Source organism: Mustela nigripes, chromosome 4 (genome assembly GCF_022355385.1).
Source record: "Mustela nigripes isolate SB6536 chromosome 4, MUSNIG.SB6536, whole genome shotgun sequence".
NCBI lineage: Eukaryota > Metazoa > Chordata > Mammalia > Carnivora > Mustelidae > Mustela > Mustela nigripes.
Genome location: NC_081560.1, coordinates 22876834 through 22889100, shown reverse-complemented (window position 1 = coordinate 22889100; position 12267 = coordinate 22876834). Strand labels below are relative to the sequence as shown.

Sequence of the window (12267 nt, the reverse complement as noted above, 5' to 3'; positions counted from 1 at the left end):
AAATAACAGCACTCATAGGTTTGGAATTTTAACAAATTCTTTAGCAAAATTATTGAAGAGACTCTGGGAGATGAGAAAATAAGCCATTCTGGAAAGTAAGATTAAGAAATTAAGTCTCAGAAAAGACGATCAGTTATTGAACCACCACCTACAATCTGTCCCCCCCACTTTTGCCCGTTTACTTTTTTTTTTTTTTTAAGATTTTATTTATTTATTTGACAGAGAGAGATCACAAGTAAGCAGAGAGGCAGGCAGAGAGAGAGAGAGAGAGAGGGAAGCAGGCTCCCTGCCGAGCAGAGAGCCCGATGCGGGACTCGATCCCAGGACCCTGAGATCATGACCTGAGCCGAAGGCAGCGGCTTAATCCACTGAGCCACCCAGGCGCCCCTGCCTGTTTACTTTTTAAAAGATTTTATTTATTTGAGAGAGAGGGCATGTGCGAGAGAGAAAAAGAGAAAGAGCACACACGTGCACAACCAGGGGGAGGGGCCGAGGACAAGGGACAAGCAGTCTCCCCACTGAGCATGAAGCTGAGGAGACTGGGAGATCATGACCTGAGCTGAAGTCAGATGCTTAATGGACTGAGCCACTCAGGCGTCTCTCTCCTCTTTTTAAAAACTAGGTCTGGTTTTAATTATAAATGTATACCACATGCTTAGGAAAAAAAAGGAAACTATTATAGAAAGTTATGAAATAAAAACTGAAAGTCCCATCCTGGTCCCAGTTGTCTTCAGAAATTTACTATGCATATATATAACAAATATAATAAAACAGCTTTTAAAAGTGCAAGCTTGGGACGCCTGGGTGGCTCAGTTGGTTAAGCTGCTGCCTTCGGCTCAGGTCATGATCCCAGCGTCCTGGGATCGAGTCCCACATCGGGCTCCTTGCTTGGCAGAGAGCCTGCTTCTCCCTCTGCCTCTGCCTGCCACTCTGTCTGCCTGTGCTTGCTCTCGCTTCTCTATGACAAATAAATAAAATAATAAATAAATAAATAAATAAAAGTGCAAGCTGGTTCATTTACAACAGCATCAAAAAGAATGTAACACTGAAAGAAATTAAAGACACCAAAAAAAAAAAAAAAACCCAATGACCTCTCCTGTTCATGGACTGGAAGACTTAATTTTGTTAGGACATCAATACTACTCAATAGATTCAATGTAACTGCTATCAAAAATCCTGACCTTTTTTGTGAAAATAGGAAAATATATCCTAAAATTCATATGGAATCTCAAAGACCCCAAATATTCCAAATAATCTTAAACAAGGAACAAAGTTGGGGGTCTCACATTTCCCAATTTCAAAATTATTACAAAGCCATGGTAATCAAAACAATATGGTACTGACATAAAGACAGACATGGAGATCAGTGGAATAGAGCAAAAGGCCCCCAAAATCAATCCCTCACATACATGGTAAAATGATTTTTTTTTTTAAAGATTTTATTTATTTGACAGAGAGAGGTCACAAGTAAGCAGAGAGGCAGGCAGAGCAAGAGGGGGAAGCAGGCTCCCCGCTGAGCAGAGAGCCCGATGTGGGCCTCGATCGCAGGACCCCGAGATCATGACCTGAGCCAAAGGCAGAGGCCTAACCCACTGAGCCACCCAGGGGTCCAGTAAAATGATTTTTTTTTTAAAGATTTTATTTATTTGTCAGAGAGAGAGCGGGAGAGAGAGCAAGCACAGACAGACAGAATGACAGGCAGAGGCAGAGGGAGAAGCAGGCTCCCTGCCGAGCAAGGAGCCCGATGTGGGACTTGATCCCAGGATACAGGGATCATGACTTAGCAGAAGGCAGCTGCTTAACCAACTGAGCCACCCAGGCATCCCCCAGTAAAATGATTTTTAGTAAGGGTGCCAAGACCACTCAGTGGGGAAAAGAACACTACTGGAAATTCTTTTCAATCCAAAGGAACTGAAAACAAGGTCTTTTTTTTTAAAGGTGGGGAGGGGCAGAGAGGAGAGAATCTTAAGGAGGCTCCATGCCCAGCAGAGCCAGCCCAACGCCGGGCTTGATCTCACAACCCTGAGATCATGACCTGAGTAGAAATCAAACGTTGGGACACCTGACTGAGCCACATAGGCACCCTGAATGCAGGGTCCTGAAGAGATATTTGTATACCCATGTTCACAGCACAGCATTACTTACAACAGTCAAGAGGTAGAAGCAATCCAAATGTCCACCAATGGATGAATGAATAAATATAATGTGGTACATACATAAAGTGGAATGTTATTCAGCCTTAAAAAGGAAAGAAATTCTGAACACACGCTACAGCACAGATGAACCTTGAGAACATTCAGAGAGTCACAAAAGGATAAACACCGTATGACTTCACTCATAAACAGAAAGTAGAGTATGACTGCTGGGGAATGGGAGTTGCTGTTTTATGGGTATAGTTTCAGTTTTATAAGATGAAAAAAATTCTGGAAATTGCACAACAGTGTGAATATACTTAACACTACTGAACAGTATACTTGAGAACAGTTAAAATGATAAATTCTATGTGTATTTTATCACAGTAAGAAAGTTAAAAAAAATTATCAGGACAAGTTGGGTTATATGATACTGTTATTTTTTCCATTTATAATATACCTTACATATATTTCTGTATCATGACACTTAATATTCTTGCTCCTTCTCTTCCAGTGCCTACTAATTTAGTTATACTCTGTTAATTATTTAACCATTTTCTATTAATGAGCAATTAGAGTATTTCCAGTGTTTTTCACTATTACCAAACCTTACTCAACATTCATTCTTGGACCTGAAAGTCATTCCACTACTATATGAATATAAGCCAATGCCTAAAATTTAGGCAAAATTCTAGGGATTCTAGGTATATATAAAGGTATATGAGAGGGCAAGGTAGCAAACAGTTACAAAACACACTTTAACTTACTACCATTAACACTTAATAGCCATAAAAATCTCATAACCTTTGAGTAAGTGATTGTATTTTAAGGAAAACAGTCAAAAGAAGGAAAAGGCTAGAGTTTTAATATTACCCATAATACTAAAAAAATAACTGAAATGTCTACTAATAGAGGCACTGTATGGAAATTAAGCAACACCTTTTTGGTTATAAAGCAGTAATTAGGAAGACTATGTAGCTACACTTAAAATGGTAACTATGTTCACAATAAAAAATATACTAATGTATACTTAACATTTTAACTAAGCTGTGAACAAGCAGCTCATGGACTCAATGCATCTCAGAGAGATACTCTGTTTGGCCTGCATGAAATTAAACTTCAGTATCTTCAGGCACAGTGAAAATTTTCCAATTCACTGCAGTTTACATCATGTATGTTTTACAACTAATGCTTCACCTACTCACATCTGCGTTCCTGACCTCTGAATACAGAAGAGAACAGAAGACTTCAGAAAGATAAAGACAGATCCTGTGAAGAGTAGCAGGCTGATGAATGCCTTTTTCTTCTGGAAGAAATAATGCTTCCACTTACCCATTAAGACCTTATACCAGTTAATAAATTTGCACAGTAAAACTGATGTACACCTATACAGCATGGTGGTATTTCCCCTCAGATTGGTTTCTAATGTCAAGTTATGCAATTCAGTGCTAAACAGACAAACTGTGAATTAATGAAGGCACCCAAGAAACATACTCCTGGGTAAATTTGGTATTAGAAACGAAGATATATTTTTTCTGCACACCCATTTCTGTTTATATTAAAAAAAAGCAACAAAACCAGAAAAGTCCCCCATCACTCACCTAGTGACTTGTTTGTGGAAATCTGTAAGTTGTTTGTGTGTCACTGTGACTGCTCCCACGGTTGTCTCCTTTGGCAAACCTTTCAAGGAGTTCTCTAACCATCGACAGAAAGTCTGTGCAGAGAAACAGTAAGAGTTTTGAGAGAAGGCAGGACTTATTCAACTGGACCCTACAAGTAATAACAAAACCTACAGGCTTTTCTTAGCACCATCAGCTCTTCCAGATTTGGAAGTAAGTAAAGGAATTAACAAAAGCACTTCTATCTTTAGGCCTTCCAACCCTCTGGGGTTTGGAACAGTCTACAAAGGTAAACCTAGACTTCCCATCAAAGGTGTGGCAGGCATCATTTCAGCAAGCCCTTCTCTACCTTAGAAGTGAAGTCTCTTCTGGATGAGACTATTGCTCTGTTTCTGTCATTAAACTTCTGTAATATTTCAAAAATTAAACAGCTGCCAGAAAACTCTATAGAGTGTACAGATCAAAGGCAACCTAGAGCAAAAGTTCAGTACCACAAAGAGTAAGAACAAAAAGTATAGTTAAGTAAACTTGTCAAAGAATATATATAAAAATATATAGTATGAATTGAGGATCAAAAGGATTTTAAGGTCAACTCTCAGTAGAATATTCATATGCAGTCAGCTCCTTTGTGATGCCTGCCTGTTCTCTGGGTCAGAAAATTTTGTTGCTCACTCTGGTTTGCTATTTAATAAAATACTATTGGGGCACCTGGGTGGCTCAGTGGGTTCAGCTACTGCCTTCGGCTGGGGTCATGATCTCACGGTCCTGGGATCAAGCCCCGAATTGGGCTCTCTGCTCACTGTTTCTTTCTCATGCTCCCTCTGTGCTCTTCCACTCGCTCTCAAAAAAATAAATTTTAAAAATCTCTTTTAAAAAATAAATAAAAGAATACTATTGGGGTGCCTGGATGGCTCAGTGGGTTGAGCATCCCACTCTTGGTTTCGGTTCAGGTCATGATCTGATGGGTTGTGGGATCCAATGCTCAACAGGGTGTCTGCTTGGGATTCTCTTTTTCTCCCTCTGCCCCTCCCCCGACTTGCATACTCTCTCTCTCTCAAATAAATCCTTTCAAAAAATGTTGTAAAAGAATATTATTTACATCTAGGGGCGCCTGGGTGGCTCAGTGGGTTAAGCCTCTACCTTTGGCTCAGGTCATGATCCCAGGGGCCTGGGATCGAGTCCCGCATAGGGCTCTCTGCTCAGCAGGGAGCCTGCTTCTCCTCATCTCTCTCTCTGTCTGTCTCTCTGCCTATTTGTGATCTCTCTCTCTGTCAAATAAATAAATAAAATCTTTAAAAAAAAAAGAATATTATTTACATCTAAGCATAGTCTCTTTATGGCTTTTAAATGCACAAAAACTGTCTATCCCTCCCTCCCCACTCCTTCCTCTTCAAACTAAAAATCAAATCTAGAGACTTCCTCTGGCTTATTTTCAGTTGAACCCTTCCTTCTTTGAGCTAGCTCTAATTTTCCATGCCTTTCTTAAGTAGGGTGTACACTTTGGTTGTAGTTTTCAGCAATAAAATAACCTTTACAACTAAATTGTTTTACATTATATATTCCATTATGTTAATTTATAGTAACAAACTGGAGCAAAAGTAAATATTACATTATAAATGCTTAAGAAGTACTGCATAATTCTCCAAATGTTGCCCCCCAAGGAAGCTAACACTCTACTAAGACAAACAAGGAGGGGCAAGAGATTCAGGAAGAACCCTTACTTGATACAAGTTTTGGCATCCAAAATAGCCTGTGAGTTAACTACAATGTAGCCCCAAACAAGAACATTAAGAAATGAAACTAAAAAGCAAAATTAATCAGCTAGCACACAAAGGAATCTCAGAAATCTGGTTGAAAACATGAATAAATTTGCCACAGATGGGTATCCAACAAAGAAGTAAAGGTTTATTTATTTATTTTTAAGATTTTATTTATTTGACAGATCACAAGTAGGCAGAGAGGCAGGCAGAGAGAGAAGGAAGCAGGCTCCCCGCTGAGCAGAGAGCCTGATGCAGGGCTCGATCCCAGGTCCCTGGGATCATGACCCGAGCCAAAGGCAGAGGCTTTAATCCACTGAGCCACCCAGGCGCCCCAGAAGTAAGGGTTTAAATAGTATATTCGAGTCATGTGACAAAGCTGATATGCCATCTTCTATTGAAAAAATCCCTGTGTTCACTTTTGAAAATGGCATGATTAAGAAAGTGCTCAAGAATGCAAATTTTCTTTTAGCCTTCTATCCCTAGAATTTCAATCAGTTTACAGGGTATGGACAACCCGTATTTATTTAAAAGTTCCTCTACAAAAATTCAGTTGTAAGCTGATGTTCATAGAAAACAATCACTTTACACTGCTTGACACCCATTCTGTGGGTATCTATCTATATCATAAACACTTAGAAGCCCATGGATACCTGGTTTCTGTTCCTGCCTCAACTTGCTGTTCTAATTTTCTTCCTCTGTTACCACTTAACCTTATGTTTACCACTTAATAAAAATTAAGAATATTTTTATTTTTTTAAAGTTTTTTTGTTTTAATCCACTTATTTGAGACAGAGAGGAAGAAAACAAGTGGGAGGAAGGTCAGAGGGAGAGAGAGATGCAGACACCCCCTGCTGAGCAGGAAGCTCTACATGGGACTTGATCCCAGTACCCCGAGGATCATAACCTGAGCCAAAGGTAGCTGCTTAACCGACTGAAGTCACCCAGGTGCACCAAGAATGTTTTATAAAGTTAAATTTACATAAGTTTTCTGCCACCTGGGAACCAAATATGCTTGTAAAAAAGTAACAGTACAGAAATTTTATTTCTCAGGTAAAGGACCTTTTTTTTTTTTTTTTAATTATTTATTTATTTGACAGGCAGAGATCCAAGTAGGCAGAGAGGCAGGCAGAGAGAGAGAGAGAGAGAGGGGAGGAAGCAGGTTCCCTGCTGAGCAGAGAGCCCGACGCAGGGTTCGATCCCAGGACCCTGATCATGACCTAAGGCCTTAAGTGCCACCCAGGAACCCCAGGTCAAGGACTTTTGTAATCAAACTTGTTGGCGCTCAGGGGTTCACTGAGTACTTTCTTTAGAAAAACACAAAAATACAGCCATATTAGATTGAAACAAGAACATGCTGAACAACTAGGGAACTGCAGGTACTATTCATTCCTGAAGCACTGAGCTTACATGGAAGAACTGCAGAGCTACCTGACGAAACCAGAGATCACACAGGAGCCTCACGAGTTTGATATAGAAGAAATAGGGGTGCCTGGTGGCACAGTCAGTTAAACGTCCAACTCTTGGTTGGGCTCAGGTCGTGAGGCTGAGCCATGTTGCGCTCTGCACTCAGCTCGGAGTCTGAGATTCTTTCTCCTTCTTCCTCTGCCCTTCCTATTCATGCCCCCCCCCCTCAAATAAATAGTATCTTAAAACAACAACAACAATTAAAAGTTCATGCGGCTGTTCTGGAAGATAAACCTAAAGAAAATGTAGAAATTTATCAAGCATCTGCCCTGCACGTGACCACCTTTCGTTTCAGCCAAAGATCAAGTAAAAGCATATGCTCACTAGAACAATATAAACTAATCACTGAATTTTGGAGATAACACACAAATCCAAGGAAGAACTTTTGGCTCAGTACATCAGAATCTAACACTAGAAGTGTACTCTGCTTTGTGAAACTACTGAAGTTGAGGCTAACAACTGTCATCAATGATACAAAGCAAGAGACAACATTAAGATATATATGGACTTAAAATTTACAATAAACTTGTGCATCTGGATTTTTCTGTGGTTCTGGAAGATAGCTTACTTTAACTAGAACCAACTGTGCACTTTTCTAAACTGCTTTTGTATTAATATTAAAAACTATAAATCCTATTTAAAAAATAATGTATAAGCTATATATACTTTACCACTATGCTCAAAACTTCCACGCAGTACACATAACCTCATTTATGATCATGGCCCAGTAATGAAATTACTTGGACATTACTGGATAGCCTAAAAAAACCTTCCATGCTCAGGTGATAAATGACCTGGATCAAGAACTGAAACAAGATGCAAATTAATCCAAAGGAGAAATCCAAGTGTATATTGTGAGCTGATTTTCTGCTTCTTTATCCCCAAATGCTCTGGTGAGACTTATTACTAAGGAAAACCATACAATGTTATCTAAGGAGCTTGGAGTGAATTCCCTTCTTGAATAACCTATACCACTATGTAACTGATATATGGGCACCTCTTACAAAAGAACAAGTTACTCACTGGCCAGCCACACAGCTGAATTCCATGCTTAGTATTCGATAATATAAACCCTATGACAGTGACACGAACATGCTTTTAAAAACCTAATAATGCATTACTGGCCTTCTATAGGCCCCTTCATCTAATAATTAAACTTAGCAATATGGCTAGATTAGGTACCATGGAGATACAACAGAGGTGGTTTCAAAGTTATAGTCTGCCTCCAGGAACCAAAGTTTAAGGACTGTGAGAATGGATTCTTCATGAAAACAATCTTACCGGTCTGTCAACCTGCATGATCTCCCAAAGGACTTCAGCCACATCTGGCAGGGTATAGGGAGGGAGACAAAAGCAGCATGTGTGGAGCAACTGGCTTACAAGTTGCTGTCCAAGCTGGTTCATCACCTGTCCAATAAGTTCTTTCCGTAATTCAAAATCTTCTTCATGCTGTAAGGAAACAAGAGCAAAAGGTGAATTCTAATTTCAACTCTCCACTCTAATAATTCCTCCTTCCTGGAAAAAGAAGTATATATAATACATAACAGCAAGATTTAAAGACTCCACTAAAATGTTAAGGAAGAAAATATTAAAAGTTTAGTATCAAGGAAATGGGCATGGATTTCAGCTGAGATTAACCTTAACCTTTAGAATAGACAGCAGAAGAGAAACAATGACTAAAGATTGCAGGTAGCAGTTTTAATTATTTTTCATAGAAAAATGTGTTCCTATTTCCTTTTTTAAAACCAAGCGAATAAATAAGTACGTCTATCAGATACCTAATCTTTTCTATAAAAAAAAAACCCCACAACAAAAAAACCTTATTTTCTTCTTGGCACAGAATATACATTGGTACTTCTTGAATATACACTAGAATATACAAATATTTCTAATATCTTGGAAAAAATAACTTTTTATAAACTGCTTTTCACATCTAGTTTTCTTCTTTCTCCTTTATGACCAAACTTCTTAAATAATTAGCCCATTAACACAGTTGCTTTTTTCTTCACCATTCTCTATTAACCTTAAATAGACTCTATTCCACATTTAGCCAAATCTACCTTTGAAAATTTTGTGGGGCATCTGGGTGGCTCAGTGGGTTAAGCCTCTGCCTTCCGCTCAGGTCATGATCTCAGGGTCCTGGATTGAGCCCCACACATCGGGCTCTCTGATCAGCAGAGAGCCTACCTATCCCATCATCCCCTCACCTGCCTTTCTGCCTACCTGTGATCTCTGTCAAATAAATAAATAAAATCTTTTAAAAAAAGAAAGAAAGAAAACTTTGTGAGCCATTTTACTACTCCAGCCAACTAGGTCTCTTAATTGTCTAACGTACTTAGTACTATCCTTTCTCTATGATTTATGCCCCAGTTAAGACTGTCGTCCCCTCTCTAATCCATCCAAATTCTACCTACATCGGATGGGCCCGGTGAAGTCCATCTTCTTCCAGAAATCAATCCCAACCCACTTCTGACCAAGGAGCTTTCTTTCCTCTGATCTCATAGCAGTCATGACTTTTATCACTCATTGGCAATCAAATATTGCCTTCTTATTGTTACTTAAATCTTTTTAACTCTGTTTATCTGTAAACAGATAAGTAAACAGATAAATCTGTTCTACTAAATCCTGGGTGATTTAAGGGAGCAGAAATACTTTCAGACTGTTTCATATAGCTTTTAGCACTTAGTAAAGGCTGTCTGAAATCTAATAGCTAATGTTTTGGTTAGTGAATGGTATGTACCTACCAATATAGATCAATTAAGGAAAATCTGGTTTTCCCCTAAGAAATGAGGAAAAGATATAAAAAGGTGATAAGGGGGGGCGCCTGGGTGGCTCAGGGGGTTAAGCCACTGCATCCAGCTCAGGTCATGATCTCAGGGTCCTGGGATAGAGTCCCATATAGGGCTCTCTGCTCAGCAGGGAGCCTGTTTCCCTCTTTCTCTCTCTGCCCGCCTCTCTGCCTTGTGATCTCTGTCAAATAAATAAATAAAAGCTTAAAAAAAAAGGTGATAAGGTACAAAGTAGAAAGGTACAGTGTTTATACTTACATCATTGGCTACCCCTGTATGGATAAGGTCTCGCAGGAACCTCATGACACTGCAATTGGCATCCCGGTGGTCCAGGGTAGTAGAGGCAATGGCCCACTGCAAGATAGGGATGACCACTTGGCTCCTCAGCAAGGTGACAGGGCTGCGCTGAATAAACCTGGTGTTTTGGAAAGACAGGCTAGGTATAAATGAAAGGATTAGGCTCCAAAGCAGCCAGAGTAAAAAGCAAAACAATGGATGGAGACAAAAAGATCAGTGGTTGCTAGAGGTTAGAAGGTGAGGGACAGTTGAACAGGTGGAATACATTGATTTTTAGGGTATTAAAACTATTCCGTATGATATTATAATGGTAGATACATGCATTATACATCTGTCCAAATCCACAGAAGGTACACCACCAAGAGTGAATCCCACTCTTATGTCAACTCTAATGTAAACTATGGACTTTGGATGATAATAACATGTTAATACAGGTTCATCAATTCCAACAGACTACTCTGGTGGGGGATGTAAATAGTGAGGGAGGCCGTGGGGTTGTGCGGGGTAGAGCAGGGGTATACAGGAACTCTCTAAACTTTCCACTCAATACCCTACAAGGTTATAGACCCTTTAACATACATGGAGACTCTCCACAAAAAAGACACAGCATTTTCCAAATTTACTTCATAATGCTTATCTAGCAAGAGCATCTCAGGGATGTTTTTCAAGTAACACACACTGGGTAAACAGGGACTGGAGTCTACCCAAGGTTCTCTCGTATCAACAACAACAATAACAACAACAAAGGTGTTTCTAACATGTCCAAAAATTAACCAAAAAAGCATTCAATATTCAATCCTGAAATAGTTAATACTACTTTGCATTTATAAGTGATAAAATATATAGTGTGTATTTACATATAATAATATATTTTTCATAATTTTTAAATGCTTTTATGTTCACTAACTGATTTGGTTCAAATCCTTAGCTAGGGACTAAAGAAGGAATTCAAAGGTTTGGCAATAATATAGTCAGTGTTACTGGTAAAAGGAAATTTAAGTAAAAATTGGGGTGGAAAGCTAGGGGTAGAACCAGGAAGTACAGAACAAGATAACTTCTAAGGCACCTTAAAATCCTAAGAATTTTTTACTCTGAGATATGATTATATCTAAAGGATGCCAAGTTTCCTAAATGAAAAAGCTGAAGTGAAACATGTCATCAGAGCAGCCCAGAAACATAAAACTACAGGGGATTCTACAGATTTTCTAATCAAATGTTTTTACAAAGCTGGTTTTAACGGTCTTGTGCATGTTCCCTCCTTTGTGATAGAAACCCAGCCCAGCTGCTTTACCCTGCTTCCATCCAACTCCTCTTCCTCACTGACTGGGATATTCCATTCACGATTTAACTACGGGCTATGAGAACCATTAACCTGCCTATACTCCACTAGCCTCATTTTATAGAGAAACAGTCAAGCATTACAAGACAAGATTAAGCAGTGATGGGGAAAAGCAATAAAAGAAAGGGTTGCTCTTCAGAAGGACTGACCTGGTGGCCAGCCTGAACAGGTCATCCACAGTGTCAGGGTGATTCTGAAGCCCATTCTGCTGTTCCAGCAGCTGAAAGGTAGGGATGCACAGTGCCTAAAACAGAATGGTGATTTTAAATAAATACTATATACTAAATCCAACAGCATTCAGACTTGCTAAATATCACAACATATACAAAAGTACAAAATAGGGGAAGTACAGATGGGAAAAGAAAAAAACTATGATGAGAATCAGATCAAGAAAAGGAAGAGAGAAATCTTTCTCAACTGATAACAGTTTTCACATATGAAGTCCACAGTTCAGAAAGGGTTGAGGGTATATATTTTAGTTGATGAAACTGGACAGATACTATCTCAAAGTTTCAGAAGTTTCTGCAGGGGCCTTCGTGGCTCAGTTAAGCGTCCAACTCTTGATTTTGGCTCAGGTCATGATCTGAGGGTCATGAGAGTGAGCCCTGTGTCAGGCTCCATGCTAGTTGTGGCACTATTTCAGATTCTCTCTCTTCGTTTTCCCATGCTCACTATCCCCTAACCCTACCTTGCTCTCTATCTCTGTCTCTCTCTTTCTCACAAAAGTTGTAAAGTTTCTGAAAGTAAAGACTGCTTGTGTACTAGATATGGTCAAGTCCACTAAAGGAGTAGATGAAGGGTATTTTTTTGAGATTTTAAAATAATAGTATGTTGATTTTATTTTATTTCTGAGAGCGTGAAGAGGGG

At 39.3% G+C, this 12267-nt stretch overlaps 1 protein-coding gene across 2 annotated transcripts in view; it reads right to left on the bottom strand.

The window, feature by feature from the left end:
* TNPO3 (transportin 3) overlaps positions 1-12267 on the bottom strand; it is an 88219-nt gene that overhangs the window by 6372 nt on the left and 69580 nt on the right. For both annotated transcript variants that reach the window (XM_059396432.1, XM_059396433.1), the window contains 4 exons: positions 11550-11644; positions 10023-10179; positions 8257-8424; positions 3734-3846 (listed from right to left, as the gene is read on the bottom strand). In XM_059396432.1, the coding sequence (XP_059252415.1) occupies positions 3734-3846; positions 8257-8424; positions 10023-10179; positions 11550-11644 (533 nt within the window). The remainder of the gene's footprint in view (positions 1-3733; positions 3847-8256; positions 8425-10022; positions 10180-11549; positions 11645-12267) is intronic.